The sequence below is a fragment of the Triturus cristatus genome, chromosome 7 (assembly GCF_964204655.1).
Source record: "Triturus cristatus chromosome 7, aTriCri1.1, whole genome shotgun sequence".
Taxonomy (NCBI): Eukaryota; Metazoa; Chordata; class Amphibia; order Caudata; family Salamandridae; genus Triturus; species Triturus cristatus.
In genome coordinates, this window is record NC_140590.1 from 1,736,348,706 (window position 1) to 1,736,361,265 (window position 12,560).

General features: G+C 46.1%; 1 protein-coding gene across 3 annotated transcripts in view; it reads left to right on the forward strand.

The window, feature by feature from the left end:
- Positions 1–12,560, forward strand: part of LOC146812939 (uncharacterized) — a 280,949-nt gene that overhangs the window by 221,674 nt on the left and 46,715 nt on the right. For all 3 annotated transcript variants that reach the window (XM_085619981.1, XM_085619982.1, XM_085619983.1), the window contains exon 5: positions 10,498–10,661. In XM_085619981.1, coding sequence (XP_085476107.1) covers positions 10,498–10,661 — 164 coding nt within the window. The remainder of the gene's footprint in view (positions 1–10,497; positions 10,662–12,560) is intronic.

Consider the following 12,560-nt stretch of genomic DNA (forward strand, 5'->3'; position numbering starts at 1 on the left):
TAATTCCCTTGGGCTTCTGAAGGTCCCCCGAATTCGCCTCTCCCGTTCCGGGGGGAAAGCTTTCTCGTATCTTGCCCCTCGCTAGTGGAATACATTACTTTTCCCTTCGGGAATGTACGTCTTTCAGTATTTTTAGGAAACAACTGAAAGCCTTTCTGTTCTGATCATTGGTAATTTCCCCCTCGACTCGTTTTTTTCCCTCCCCGAACTATTACTAGGTTCAGCGCCGAGATGCCCCAGGGTGAGTCGTGCGCTTTAGAAATTTCCCTAACATAACACAAGGGTTTTCATTAACCTTAATGGCTTCTCTATCACGGCACACTGCCAAGTAGACTCTTTCATTATACTTGGGAACTTTAGAAACACCTTTGTTTTAGCTTTTCTGTACCATAAAAGCCCTAGCATTTGGAGAGCCTCACAAAGAGAACTGTTGGCTCTTGGAGGGTTCCCCGAAAAGGTTGCTGTAGGATTTGAGCCACAGCATTTTAGATCATGTGGCGTCTCTTCTGCCTGAGCGTTTTGGATGAATCCTGGGCAGGAACTGGGTTGTGACCGAGTTTCCATCAAGGTATCAGGAAAGGCATCATTAAAGGGTAGCAAGATTTCAGATGAAGCTGGCCAAAATGAAATCTGCTACAATTCCAAGACCTCAGCTGCCCATTGGAGTACAACAGCAAATGATGTAATCTCCTCCGTGGCTGGCCCAAGTGGCAAATGCAGCGGCATATCAGGGGGAGGTGCCAAGGTCACTAGCGCTCTGCAAACTCTCGTAGAAATTGTCATCCTCCTAGAGAAGTGCAGTGTACCACCCTCCTCCACCCCCATCCCATTCTGGTGGTGTACCTTGTTCATAATGCGAGCCAGAAAGATATTGGAGCCTCTGCTGATGTGTGCGCTTCACAATATACTTTGGCACAGAGTCAGGCTGTAGGACAACCTATTGCTTTTTATTAGTCTTGTAGCATGATATGTGTCCAAATGAAGCCAAAGTCATTCCACATATGACCATAGGAAAAAGCGGTTCTGTCGGGTTTGGAGAAATGATTTGAACACAGTACTTAATATCTGAAAGTTATTTAAAAACACAAATATTTTCAAAGAACTATATTTTAAAAAACACACCAAGCAAAATCATTTAGATACGCAGTAAATGGTATGCTTTACTTTTCAAAGTATATTGGATTGGCTGTCGTGTGACTTAATACACAAACAACGAAAATTACAGAACAGTCTAGTGTAAAATGAGTGACTTTTCGTAATGAGTGATGATTGTGCTATACAAAAGTGACATTGATGACATATAAATACACATGGGGGAAAAAAACATTTTGTAGTCGGGTCCAGAATATAAACATAACCCTCCGACAGGGATTACGATTTTCTGTTCAAGTCAGGGGGATTGTATGGACTTTATAATGACTCTAACGTCGACGTTTCGACCCTGGGTGTGGGAGCGTATCCATGGGCATCCCAGGCGGGTCTTCTTCAGGACAAGGGGTAGGGATGACAGTCGCCGGTTGTGAATCCTAATTAATCGGAATCCAACTGGAATCTGTAGGTGTCAGCCGACACCCTAGACTCACGCTGATCGGTTGTGGTCTACATGGACAATGATGAACTGCCACCGTAAGTCGTGGTCTTAATTTTTGCTAACTTCACCAGCCGGTTGAAGTTGAAAGCAGAGACGGCCGCCGGGGCGATCCAGTTCTTTGGCGAGAAAGGAGAGCGACGTCCTCGTCCGTCGTGACTCCAGTCTTGTTTCCACATATGACAGCGGAATCTTCAGTGTGTTCCCTCCTGCTACCAGCAGCAATAAGGAATGGACTGGCTCAGGTCCTGAAGGTACCAGAGTCTGTACAGGAGGCTAAATGGGCCTAAGCATGTTGAACAGTACAGAGGGCAGACCCACCAGCAGAAATCTGACTTGAGGCCCCAACAGATCCATGAGGCTCAAAGGCTCATCAGGGAAGCTAGAAGTACACCAGAAATCTGGAGCTTGGCCTCTTTGAAGGTCTACATTTGCTGCGACGTCGCTGATGGCCCAAGAAATTTGGGCACATCTGAAACAAATGAGGAATTTTCTCCGTGGCTTGAGACCAACTAACATTTTGCATACAGTCTGGCACATGGGCAATATTCCATGGTGAGGAACCTGTGGTTAAATAGTGTATTTGCCAGAAAGAACACCCCTAAAGGTAAGTAATATGTTCATCTGTACGGCTCGATTGGTATTTGGATGCCAACAGCTTCTATCATCAGCATGTACACGTGGATGTGTTGGCAAGCATTTCTACCAGTGTTTTTGGATAATAAAATCCTATTAAAGTTAGATTTAGGGGATCATTCGATGTGATCCAAAGTTATATTGATTTATGTAATGGCAATGAAAAACATAATGAGAAATTAAATGTCTTTTTTATATTAAAAAAAAATTGAAATGATAATTTTACATATGTGACAATAGATCAAGATATCTAGAATAAAACAGCAGCATGACTGGAAAGAATCAGTATTTCGGTTTTCAATGTTACTTTTTGCTGCATAAGGCATGGAGAGAATAGTGAATGAACAGATGTACTTAAGATATCCAGAAATGGGACCCATTTATTCCATTGTATGTCTGGAATTTTGGCCTTTTAAACCACATTGACGGTTTGCAATTTTGCTGTTGATTAATTAGCTGCCCTGCCTTTATACCAATTGCAGCGTTTTAGAGACATTTTGAGTCCTGTCTAGTCAGTTTTATTCTAGTGTAGTCTTCTACATGAAGCCAAGAATATTCCTGAATATTTTTTTAGGAACCTCATGTAGGAGAGTAGGATCTGCTTCTTATGTTTACCCCCACTTTTTGCTGGTGTTTCACTGTTTTTCGACTTTAGTCTGGCTGGAGCCCTGCTATCCAGGACCCCAGCCTAGCTGCTTCCTCTCTAAAATGATTCCAAGTACTTTAGGTACGCTCCAGTTCGGTTACTGGGGTACCCTTATAAGTCCCTAGTATATGGTATCATATTTACCCAGGGCATAGGTACTTCAGAGGCCTACCAGGGGCTGCAGCATGTATTATGCCACCCCTGGGAAGCCTTCCAAAATGACACCACAGGTCTGCTACTGCAGCCTGTGTAAGGTGGTAAGGTTGTGTATGCACCTCTTACTTAGATATAGGTTCCCTATATCTACCTTATATCACTACACATCTAAACCTATCAGTCACCCCTATGGCAGGCCTTATCAATCCTAAAGGCACGGTGCAGGGTTTTGTGTGAGAGGGTGCCCATGCATGAGTAGGGTCCCTCTGCAGCCTTTGGAATCTATTCTCTGGGGCTGTTCTGTGATGCAGCCAGACCATATGCTCTTAAGTGCATTATAACTTGCGGTAAATGCTAACTTTGGAATGGCTGCAAGGAAACATGACGTGTTTGGTGTCAAATGCTTTGGAATCATACCCCCTCCAGCCAGTCCTGGCGGCAGGGGTATGATTCCACCCTTCTAGAGGGAGAGACAAATACACACCGGTACACCCGGTACCAGTTTAAAGGAACCCTGGCATCACAATATGGATGCCACAGACACGAGTCTGGCCTCCTGCTGCTGGACAAAACTCCGTCAGGGGAGGCCTGGACAATAGGTTTCCTGTCACAGGGAGGTGTCACCACCTCCCAGACAGCCTTTAGTGTATTGGGGCTGGGTTGGTGCACTCGGGAGTGCTTTGAAGTCAGCACTGGGGGCACATGTGGTGCCCCTGTGCATAGCCCAGTTCAAACCGGTTGCAGGTGCTACCAGGAGTGGTGTGGCTCACTGGTTAGAGGCAGCAGACCCGGAAGCAGAGGACGGCCCGGGACCAGGGTTCAATTCCCGACGCGGCAGGGTTGCGGGCCAGGGCCAGCGGACTCGATAATTCTCGCCTCGGTGCCTACTCTAACCAGGGATCACACTCGGCAACTCTGGGCATTAGCTTGCCTCATCTCCACAACGGCCCCCCACATTCGCTGGGGATGCCTGGTTTCACCTTGGAGATACCCAGGAGGGACCATCCCACAGGAATAGTCAGGACGGGTTCCCCAGCGGTCTACAGCGCCAGGAAACCGCTTGGTCACAGTGCGCTCTACAAGTACTTTCAACTTCAACTTCTACCAGGCCCTGCTCTGGCACAAAACTGGACAAAGGAAATGGGTGTAGCCACCCCTCTTTCCTGACCCTCCCATAGGTGGGTCCCCAGAGTATGTCCAACCCCTTCCTTGGGTATAAGAAAAGAACCCCTGGCAACAGGACTTAGATTGCACCTGGACGAAACTCTGATACTTAATCCTGGAACTTCAGTGATCTGCACAACGCTGGATGACTGAAGAATCTCTCTTGGAGTAAAAGAGTTTCTCCCCTGCGTGGAAGGCACCAAAGACGCATCTGACCGGTTTGCATCTCCGAAACCCTCGCAGGACCCCGAAGTATTTGCAACACAGGAGGTGGATTTCCAGACTTCTCCAAGGCCGACCTGAGTCCCCAGCAAAGCGGAGACCTGCAGCCCTCGTGAGTACCATGGAACCAGATCCCCTGGACACTGTGCTTATTTGCAAGTGCATCAGCTTCTCGATGTTCCTTGAGGCTGTGCTTTGGGTTACTTATAGCTCAGACCCCGAGCACCTTTTCCACCAAAGATTGCTGGCCTACACTCCACGAGTGTTCCGTGAGCCGGCTCTTTGTATTTTCGCTTGAGGTACCTTCAATATCCCTGGTCCATTGACTGGTGGGTCCCTGAGAAGGCAACTTTGACGTTCCTTGGGCTTCCCTGGTTGCTTCAGATGTGCCCTGACTCCCCCACCACTTGGTGAGTCCCCCAGACTTTGCTGGTCCGCACCGAAGCATCTTTTCTTTTCCTGCGTTGGTTGCTGTTGCCAAGGCTTCTTGGGTCCAATCCGGGCACCGACGCCACAGCACTCGACATCCTTTGTGGGACAGCTCGAATCCAGCTTCTGGTCATTGTTGATGCCTCCTGGTCCTCGTGGCTGCAGAGTCAAGCTTCACCTCGTCACACCCAAATCACAGGACATCGGTGGGCATTCGTCTATCGGTCCCCTGGTCACTGGCAAGTGACCCAGACTCTGTCCTCTCTGTTTTCAGGTTCCTCACATCTTCGATCCAGGCTTGGATCACGCCAGACACTTCTCTCCTCCACGGCAGCAGCACTTTGCAGCAGATCGTCATTGAAATCAACGATGATTCCTGACCCCCCCAAAAGACACCTATGCACCCTGCATCCCTGGGTGAGGTAACACGAGTACTACGGTGCTCCCGTGGTTGTTGGCCCTAGAAACCCTTACGTCTAAAGAGGTTTGCTCAAAGTCCTCTCCTAAGTGTCCTTAATCTTTAAATTTCCAACCGCGACTTCCCCCATGGAAGATAACGGTGATTCACGGCTGTGTTCTCACACTGCACGGGTCCGCTGTGTCACTACCTTGTGTGACTCCTTTGTGGTCCCAGCGATTCTACAGGCTCTAGGCCTTGTGTCTAGTCAAGTCGTGGTTCTTATACACTTTCTTAATATATAGTTTGGTTCCCCCCTGGGGCCCAGTGTATATTGTGCTATTTACTGAAGTTCTATATTGTTTAAAGTGTGTACTTTGCTCTGTAATCTCATAAAGGGATTACTAGAGAGTGTTTAGAAATAAATACATATATTTTTTATATATACCTTGTGTGGTTCTCTTTTCCTTTAGACATTCTAGAGGTTATAATCTGGTAAAACAAGCTGCTTTACACTCCTTCAAGACTTAGCCTGAAGGCTGCTCTCCATAGCTACCACTAGGATAGCCTTCAATAAAGGTTGTCTTAAACCTATCATCAATTAGGGTTGTTTGGACTGATACAAGGTGCCCTCTAGAACTAGTGGACAGCATATGCCAGGCCAACTTGTCACACCTCATACATTTTTTAAGTGGTGTGTCTTTATAGTCTTAGCTCTTCAACAGTGTGCAAGGACCCACAGAAAAAGTGGGCTGAATGGAGCTGTGTTCTCTTATATTGGACAGCAAATCTATCTACAACAGTTGTGTGTGAGGTCTTAAACACGAATTCCCAAGTTTGTCAACCCCAATATCATTAAATTGTGTGGCCAGTCATTACAAATGTATAAAGCAACTTGTTACTTAAAACAATTGAATTTAAATACATTTGTTTTCACTAGTCACACACTACACGTAAGGCCTATCACATGTCTTTCTAGTGCTCTGTTCTGGTCTGTTCTGCTTGGATATCTTGACAGACTTGCTTTGTAACTTACATTTTACTGTAGACGGCAATATGGCTTTTAAGTGGGTACTTTGCTGTGCATTAATCAAAAAATCGGATGGTGTGTATATGGGTGTTTTCTGAAAAGCAAAGCTTTTGCCTCCGATTGTATTTGCTTTAAGACAATATTGGAACACGAGTAATTTAGTTGATTCAAAGAGTGAGAGGTAATTGATGGGTTTCAGCAAAATGAGGATGAATCCGGATTCTTTGGGATATGAGTTATCATTTATTGGGCTTCCACTTCCTATTCTCCCTTATCCAGCAACCAGCCCTGTTCTGCAGTCGCAGTTTGCTTGTTCCTCGTGGGGATGTTCTGATGTGTAAGGCAATCAAAGTGCTTCCCTGAACCACCAGCTACTTCCAATGATAAACCAGTCCCTGTAAAGTTTAATTTCAAGGCCACGAGCTTCCCACACGGCTACAAGTCAAGTAGACAGTTGATCCTAAAATTCTGACCTCCGCTTGCAGCTCAAACAGCGTCCACAGCACCAGGAATTACCATCACACCCCCTACTTCCTGGCTTCACGTGGGCAGTGTGTGTCTTACAAGAAGTTTAGGTGCATAATGATGACCGCTTTCACCTCCTAATCTCTGCACTCAGCTGAATGGACAGCCAATATCACTGTACATATCTTCACGTTGACTCTGCGATCTGCAAAGACCCCGTTTAACCAAGGTTGATGGGAGGTATCTTCGCTTGTCTGACTCCACAGGTTGTACCAGGCTTCTACATACTGAAGAGAATTATCCTTCCAGAACACTCGGCGCTGGAAACAACACAGATAAATATTGCCACAGCACAATTACTAGCACTGCCATTATTACCCTGCTGATAAACAAATATTATTTAACAATAGGGAACATATACCCATCAGACAAAGGTAATATACTGGCAATAGTACATGAGAGCTGCCATAAGGGTCAAAAGAGGTGGCTGCCTTCTAAGATTTAAAAAAGTGTCCACATAATTCTCACGATGAACTGTGGGAGATCCATCCTCCTATGAATCTGCTTCGGTTGATTTGCCTCCGGTTCATAAGCTGCATCTCAATGAAGAAGTGTCCTTTGAAGTCACCCCCTACATCAAAGGCATTTATGAGTAAGTACTGGGTCTCTGACCCCATGTTGGAGAAGCACTTTTACATCTGGAACTGAATCTCTGTTAAAAAAACTGCTGTGCTGCTTAAAGGCCTCACCGGATTGTGTTTCTGCTTGTTGCCCTGCTGCTCCCTGACTTTGGTCTAACCAGACACTGGGTGGGACTTGTAACCAGACGCTGCTGGCTCTACAACTGCACATTGCCAGGAGGAACCACCATTCTTGCTAACTGCTTTGTTGTGTTGGTCTGCTGAATGCTGGGCTACAGGAGGGACTGCCATTCTACACTATGACTGGATGTGCCATCCTGCTGCTGACTGTCTGCTTTAGTGGCCCCAAAGTGCTCTCATGGAGACGGACAGCCCAGCTCCCATCAGACTGCCAGGGAAGAGGCTGGAGTGGGGAGGGGGAGAGGGAGAGGAATGAGGCTCTCTTAGTTCTGCCCCTCAGTTTCCTGCCCGATTACCTTTGCGCCTCGTGCATTTCCCTGGGCCTTGTCTATGGCCCTTGCTCCCTCTGGGCCTTATAGAGTCATCAGAAGTCTGCCCGTCGGGCTCACCTCTGGCGCTTTGCTCTCTGGGCCTCACGGAGTCTACACATGTCCGAGTTTCCCTTACCTTTTGCTTTCCGTGGGCGTCACATCTGAGATGATGCCTGAAGCCAGCGCTGTGCTCCCCATGACCGTCTTGTGCTTCTTGCGTGCTTAGGTTTTATTTGCAGTGAGTGTAATCAGCAGAAAATCAGTGGCTTTGTGAAAAGGATTTATTCTGCAGTCCTTCTCGCTTCAGCAGCATCTAAGAACAAAATGGTTGCTAAAGAAAACAGGAAAAGGCAGCGCGTACCTTTGCAGGTTTGCCTGCAGGCAGCTTTTGATGTGTATTTTGCATAAATGCCATGTATTCAACACATTGAGTGACCTTGTAGGAGTTTCAGTGCATGCGGAACATGCCTTGCAGAGGCAGGACAGCAACAGACCGCAGTTGTCCATATCTGCCCCATGATAGCTGTTCATATTGCAGGATAGGCGCCTCCCGATCCTCACAGGGATGTAAGCTGGGTGACTTTAGGCCTCCAGAAAACCATTTAACTGTTTTAAACATGGGGTTGTGTTAAGTACCTACGTAAATGCCAAGCTATTCAGCATAACACATAGTAGTTGGCCATTAGCCAAGTGCAAGCAGTTTTGACAGGTGAATGAATAGAGTTCCATGAAAATAGAACATTTGCCCAAGATCGCACATTGTAGTTAAGTGGACCAGCATTAGAAATGTGGTGCCCTCGTTTGATCGCTACTAATCTAGGAACTAGGCTACATCTTAAACATGATGCATTTTGTGCATTCAGCGGGCCGTGTATCTCAGACATACCCCAGATGGAGCCCTGTGAAATCCCTGCCATGCGTTAATGCAGCACATAAAACAGAGCTTCTTTACAATGGCTCTGTAGTACTGGCTTGAGTTGTGGAGGGAGTGCGAGGGGTCTGAAGTGTCCTGCTCCATCTCTTACTTGGCAAGGGTAATTTTAGGGTTTAGGGTGGGTAGGGGTTTTTGTGTGGCAAGGTCGATTTTAGGGTTTAGGGATTGTGGGTTAATAGGGTTAAATATATATAGTGTCATTCGTGAACAATGGCGTCGTTGTTGCGTCATACATCCGGTTCTGGATTCTACTTCAGCCTTCCTAGACTTTCAATCGACTGTTTCCTGTGGGAAGACTTGGAAATCGTGTTTGTGCCCCTGTGACACAAATCGGGTTTAGTGGAAGACCCTGCTGAGTCATCACCATGTTTAATGGTACCCTCTCTTTGGGACTGCTGGTAAGGCTGCCATACCGTTGGCATATCCCTGAGCCTCCCTCCATGGCTGCCTGCTCATCCGTGGCCCCAGGCCCAAGAGTGTTCTTTATTACCACTGAGATGCAGTGTCACAGTCCCCCTAATGGAAATCTTTCACATCATGTGGGTTGATGCTTTGAGGTTCATTGGAGTGACTTCTGCAGAACAACTGTCTCGTAAGAAAGGAGTTCTGACTCCTTCCCTCCTCTGATGAATTAGAAAAAACATTCTTTGCACTGCTGAAGGGAACTTACTTCTGCTTGAGGCACACTGAAGAATGACATTTATGCCCATCTGTGACTTGGGGCTGCTTCACCAATGTTTTGTAGAGATAAGCTTGGGTCTAAAATGTTTCTTGCTGTATTTTATTTGCCAATACTTTATGCAAAATGTATATTGTGCTATTGTGTTTTTCAGTACATGCACATCATGTAAATTTAAAACCCATACTAGTTTCCCGCTCAAAAGCGTCACTAGTGCCATAGTCTCTAGTACAAGTAATAGGAACCTTCTTTGGAACTCATCTGATTGATTTAGGCAGTAGGCCGGGCAAGTTGATTTCTTTGCAGGGCAAGTAGATTTCTGCAACCTGTTGTCCCTTGGACAAGCACATTTGAAAATATATTCCACATCCCTGCTACCCTAGAGGTGACTTGTATGTATTTAAGAAGAAAGATTTCGGCCCGGCAAAAGTTTTATTTTGCCAGGTTGACGTGGCAGTTTTAAGACTGCACACAGGCTCCACAAAGGCAAGCCCGAGGCTTGTTTTAAGGGCTGCTTTAGTGGGTGGCATAATCAGTCCTGCGGGCCCAATAATAGCATTTAATCTACAGACCCTGGGCACATTCATTGCACTTTACTAGGGACTTCAAATGCCAGTTGGCGATCAGGCAATAGTATGTTTTAGAGGATAGCGCACAAGCACTTTAGCACTGGTTAGCAGTGGTAAAGTGCTCAGAGTCATAATACCAGCAAAAGCGAGGTCAGAAAAATGGAGGCGGAAGGCAAAATTTGGGTGGAGGAACACTCTAAGGCTGATCGGTCTAAAAATAATAAATCTATCTTTTTTTTCGTCAGGTGGAGATTTATTTTTTAATTGAATTCTATTTCCATTAATTAAAGATTTATTTCAAATTTGAGTTAATAGTGATGTAGCATTTTTTTATTTTGTATAATATTTAAAGTACCTAAAATGAAGTTATAATAATCTTTAATATAAACTTCTTTTTAATGTTTTGTTTTCAAGTTCTATATTTATATGTGCCCTTTACTTTACTATAAGGTGACTCTGCGGCTGATAAACACTGCCAGTGTGAGAGAGGATGGGTCTTGTACAAGGGCGCGTGTTTCTTTCTCTCTGAAGATAAAGTAAACTGGACCATTGCCAATAATACATGTGCTTCTCTTAATTCATCTCTAGCTGTGATTAATAGCAAAGAAGAAAAGGTAAGTTGTTGGAAAGTCCAGTACTGATCTTGTCTTCTGTGATTCTTCTGTCTATGGATAACCTATCGGTGTTCTCTCGCACTCACCCCACCCAATTACTGTGTACAGATCCCATATCCATATTTATTAGATGTCCTGCACGCTAGTCCTCCACTTGTCTCTGTATTGGTGAGTTTGAAATGTGTTCTTGTTATCTTAATATAAAAATACTACTTCTGGTGTTCTTCTCATCTTAGCTTTCGTTTACCATTGCTTTTGGCTGTGATGGGTGATAACTGTTGAAAAACCCATTCAGTTACAGCCATATCGGATCCTAGATGACTCTCCCAGACCTGCCATCTCACACGGGGCCACTAGGTGTCATGATTTAATCTCTCTTCACACAGTCCTCAGGTGAGGAGCTGAAGTCACACAGTGACAGGGAGGAGAAGCTGGAACCAGTGCACAGAGCAGTGTCCAGCTTGTCTTTGGCGGCAGTTAGCAGCCGATGCCTGTGAAGGGTGTGAAAACACCCCAGGACATTGGTACTGCATCAGCAACTAGTTTTTAGGTCTCGGCTAGCGCAGGCTGCGCAGACATGCGCAGTCTCACTGGCGAGATTTTATGTTTTTGGGTAGCTTTCACTAGCGGGGTTTAAGCCCCGCCCCTCTTTTCCATTGGCTGGCGTCACCATTTATGGTAAACGGTGGCCAGCCATTGGAAAAGAGCTTCCAGGGACGTACACTTTTCTCTTTTAGAGCCGTTCCAGTTGGACTGGCTCGCTTGACTTACGTGTGTGGTAAAAGGTTTCTTATCTTTATGGGGCCATGTGTTTCAAACATATGGTCCCATAAAGACAAGAGATCGGCTGCAGCGTGGTCCTCTTTCACTTTCGGGACCGCGCTTGCCTTTTGCTCTGCCTTGTTGTTTGATGTGTTACTCAAAGGGTCACAATGTGCTGAAAAGCCACACAATCGCAATAGCGCCATAAAAATGCCACTGCTATGCAGACTTAAAACTTGGCAGCTACCCATTTGGCTACTGCTTGAGAATCTCTCAAATCTGAAATGTTAACTCTGACTTCATAACTCTGGCGCCTTTTGGAAGAAAGCACGCGTTTTATGTGGGACCGTCTCTGGCCACCGTTTTAAGCCAGACAGCAGTCACCGGGGCACCCGCCTCTGCTCTGTGTCCCCTGCGGTCTGCCCCCTGGCATCCTAGACTGCAGCGGGAACATGATGTTGTGAACAGTGGTCTTTCTCCCGAGCTTCTTCTCATGCTCTGGAACCCGAATGTTTGCACGAACTCTACGCCACAGGCGGCTGCAGGGAACAGAAGCTACGGCAGCGATTGATCGGTGGCTGAATAATTCCTTCCGGAGCAGTAATGCAGAGTCTTCCGGTGCAGGAGCAGAATACTCTCTTCCGGAGCGAGAGGTGTTTATCTCCTCTATTTTTTTGTGCAACAGCAGTGGCGGTTTTCTTGGTGATGGGCGGGACATCATATTCCGAGCATGTCCCTTTTCAACCAATCGGAGGGTGCTTAAAGGCATGGCTCCAAACACCCCGCCCCTTTCAGTTCAGCCCCAATATCCAAGTCAATCAGTTTAAAATCAGTTGCTTAGATACGGAAACAAAGTGCGTTCGCTCGGATGTTTAAAGATCTTCCATCGGGAGGTAAGGCCTAGTTCGTAGATCGCTTGATCCAAGGGGTGTCATGTAGGCCTTCTGCCTGGCCGCCATCTCACGACTCTAATCACACCTTCCTACTGGGGTCTCAAGACTTTTGCATGTCGCTGAAAAGACGCAGTATTGTTAGCTTAGACTTCCTTCTAATTAAGCATCTTAGTTGGGTCTGATGAAAAAAAAAAAAAACCACAGCTCCCAGAATACAGTGATTTGTTAATTAAACAATCAGGAC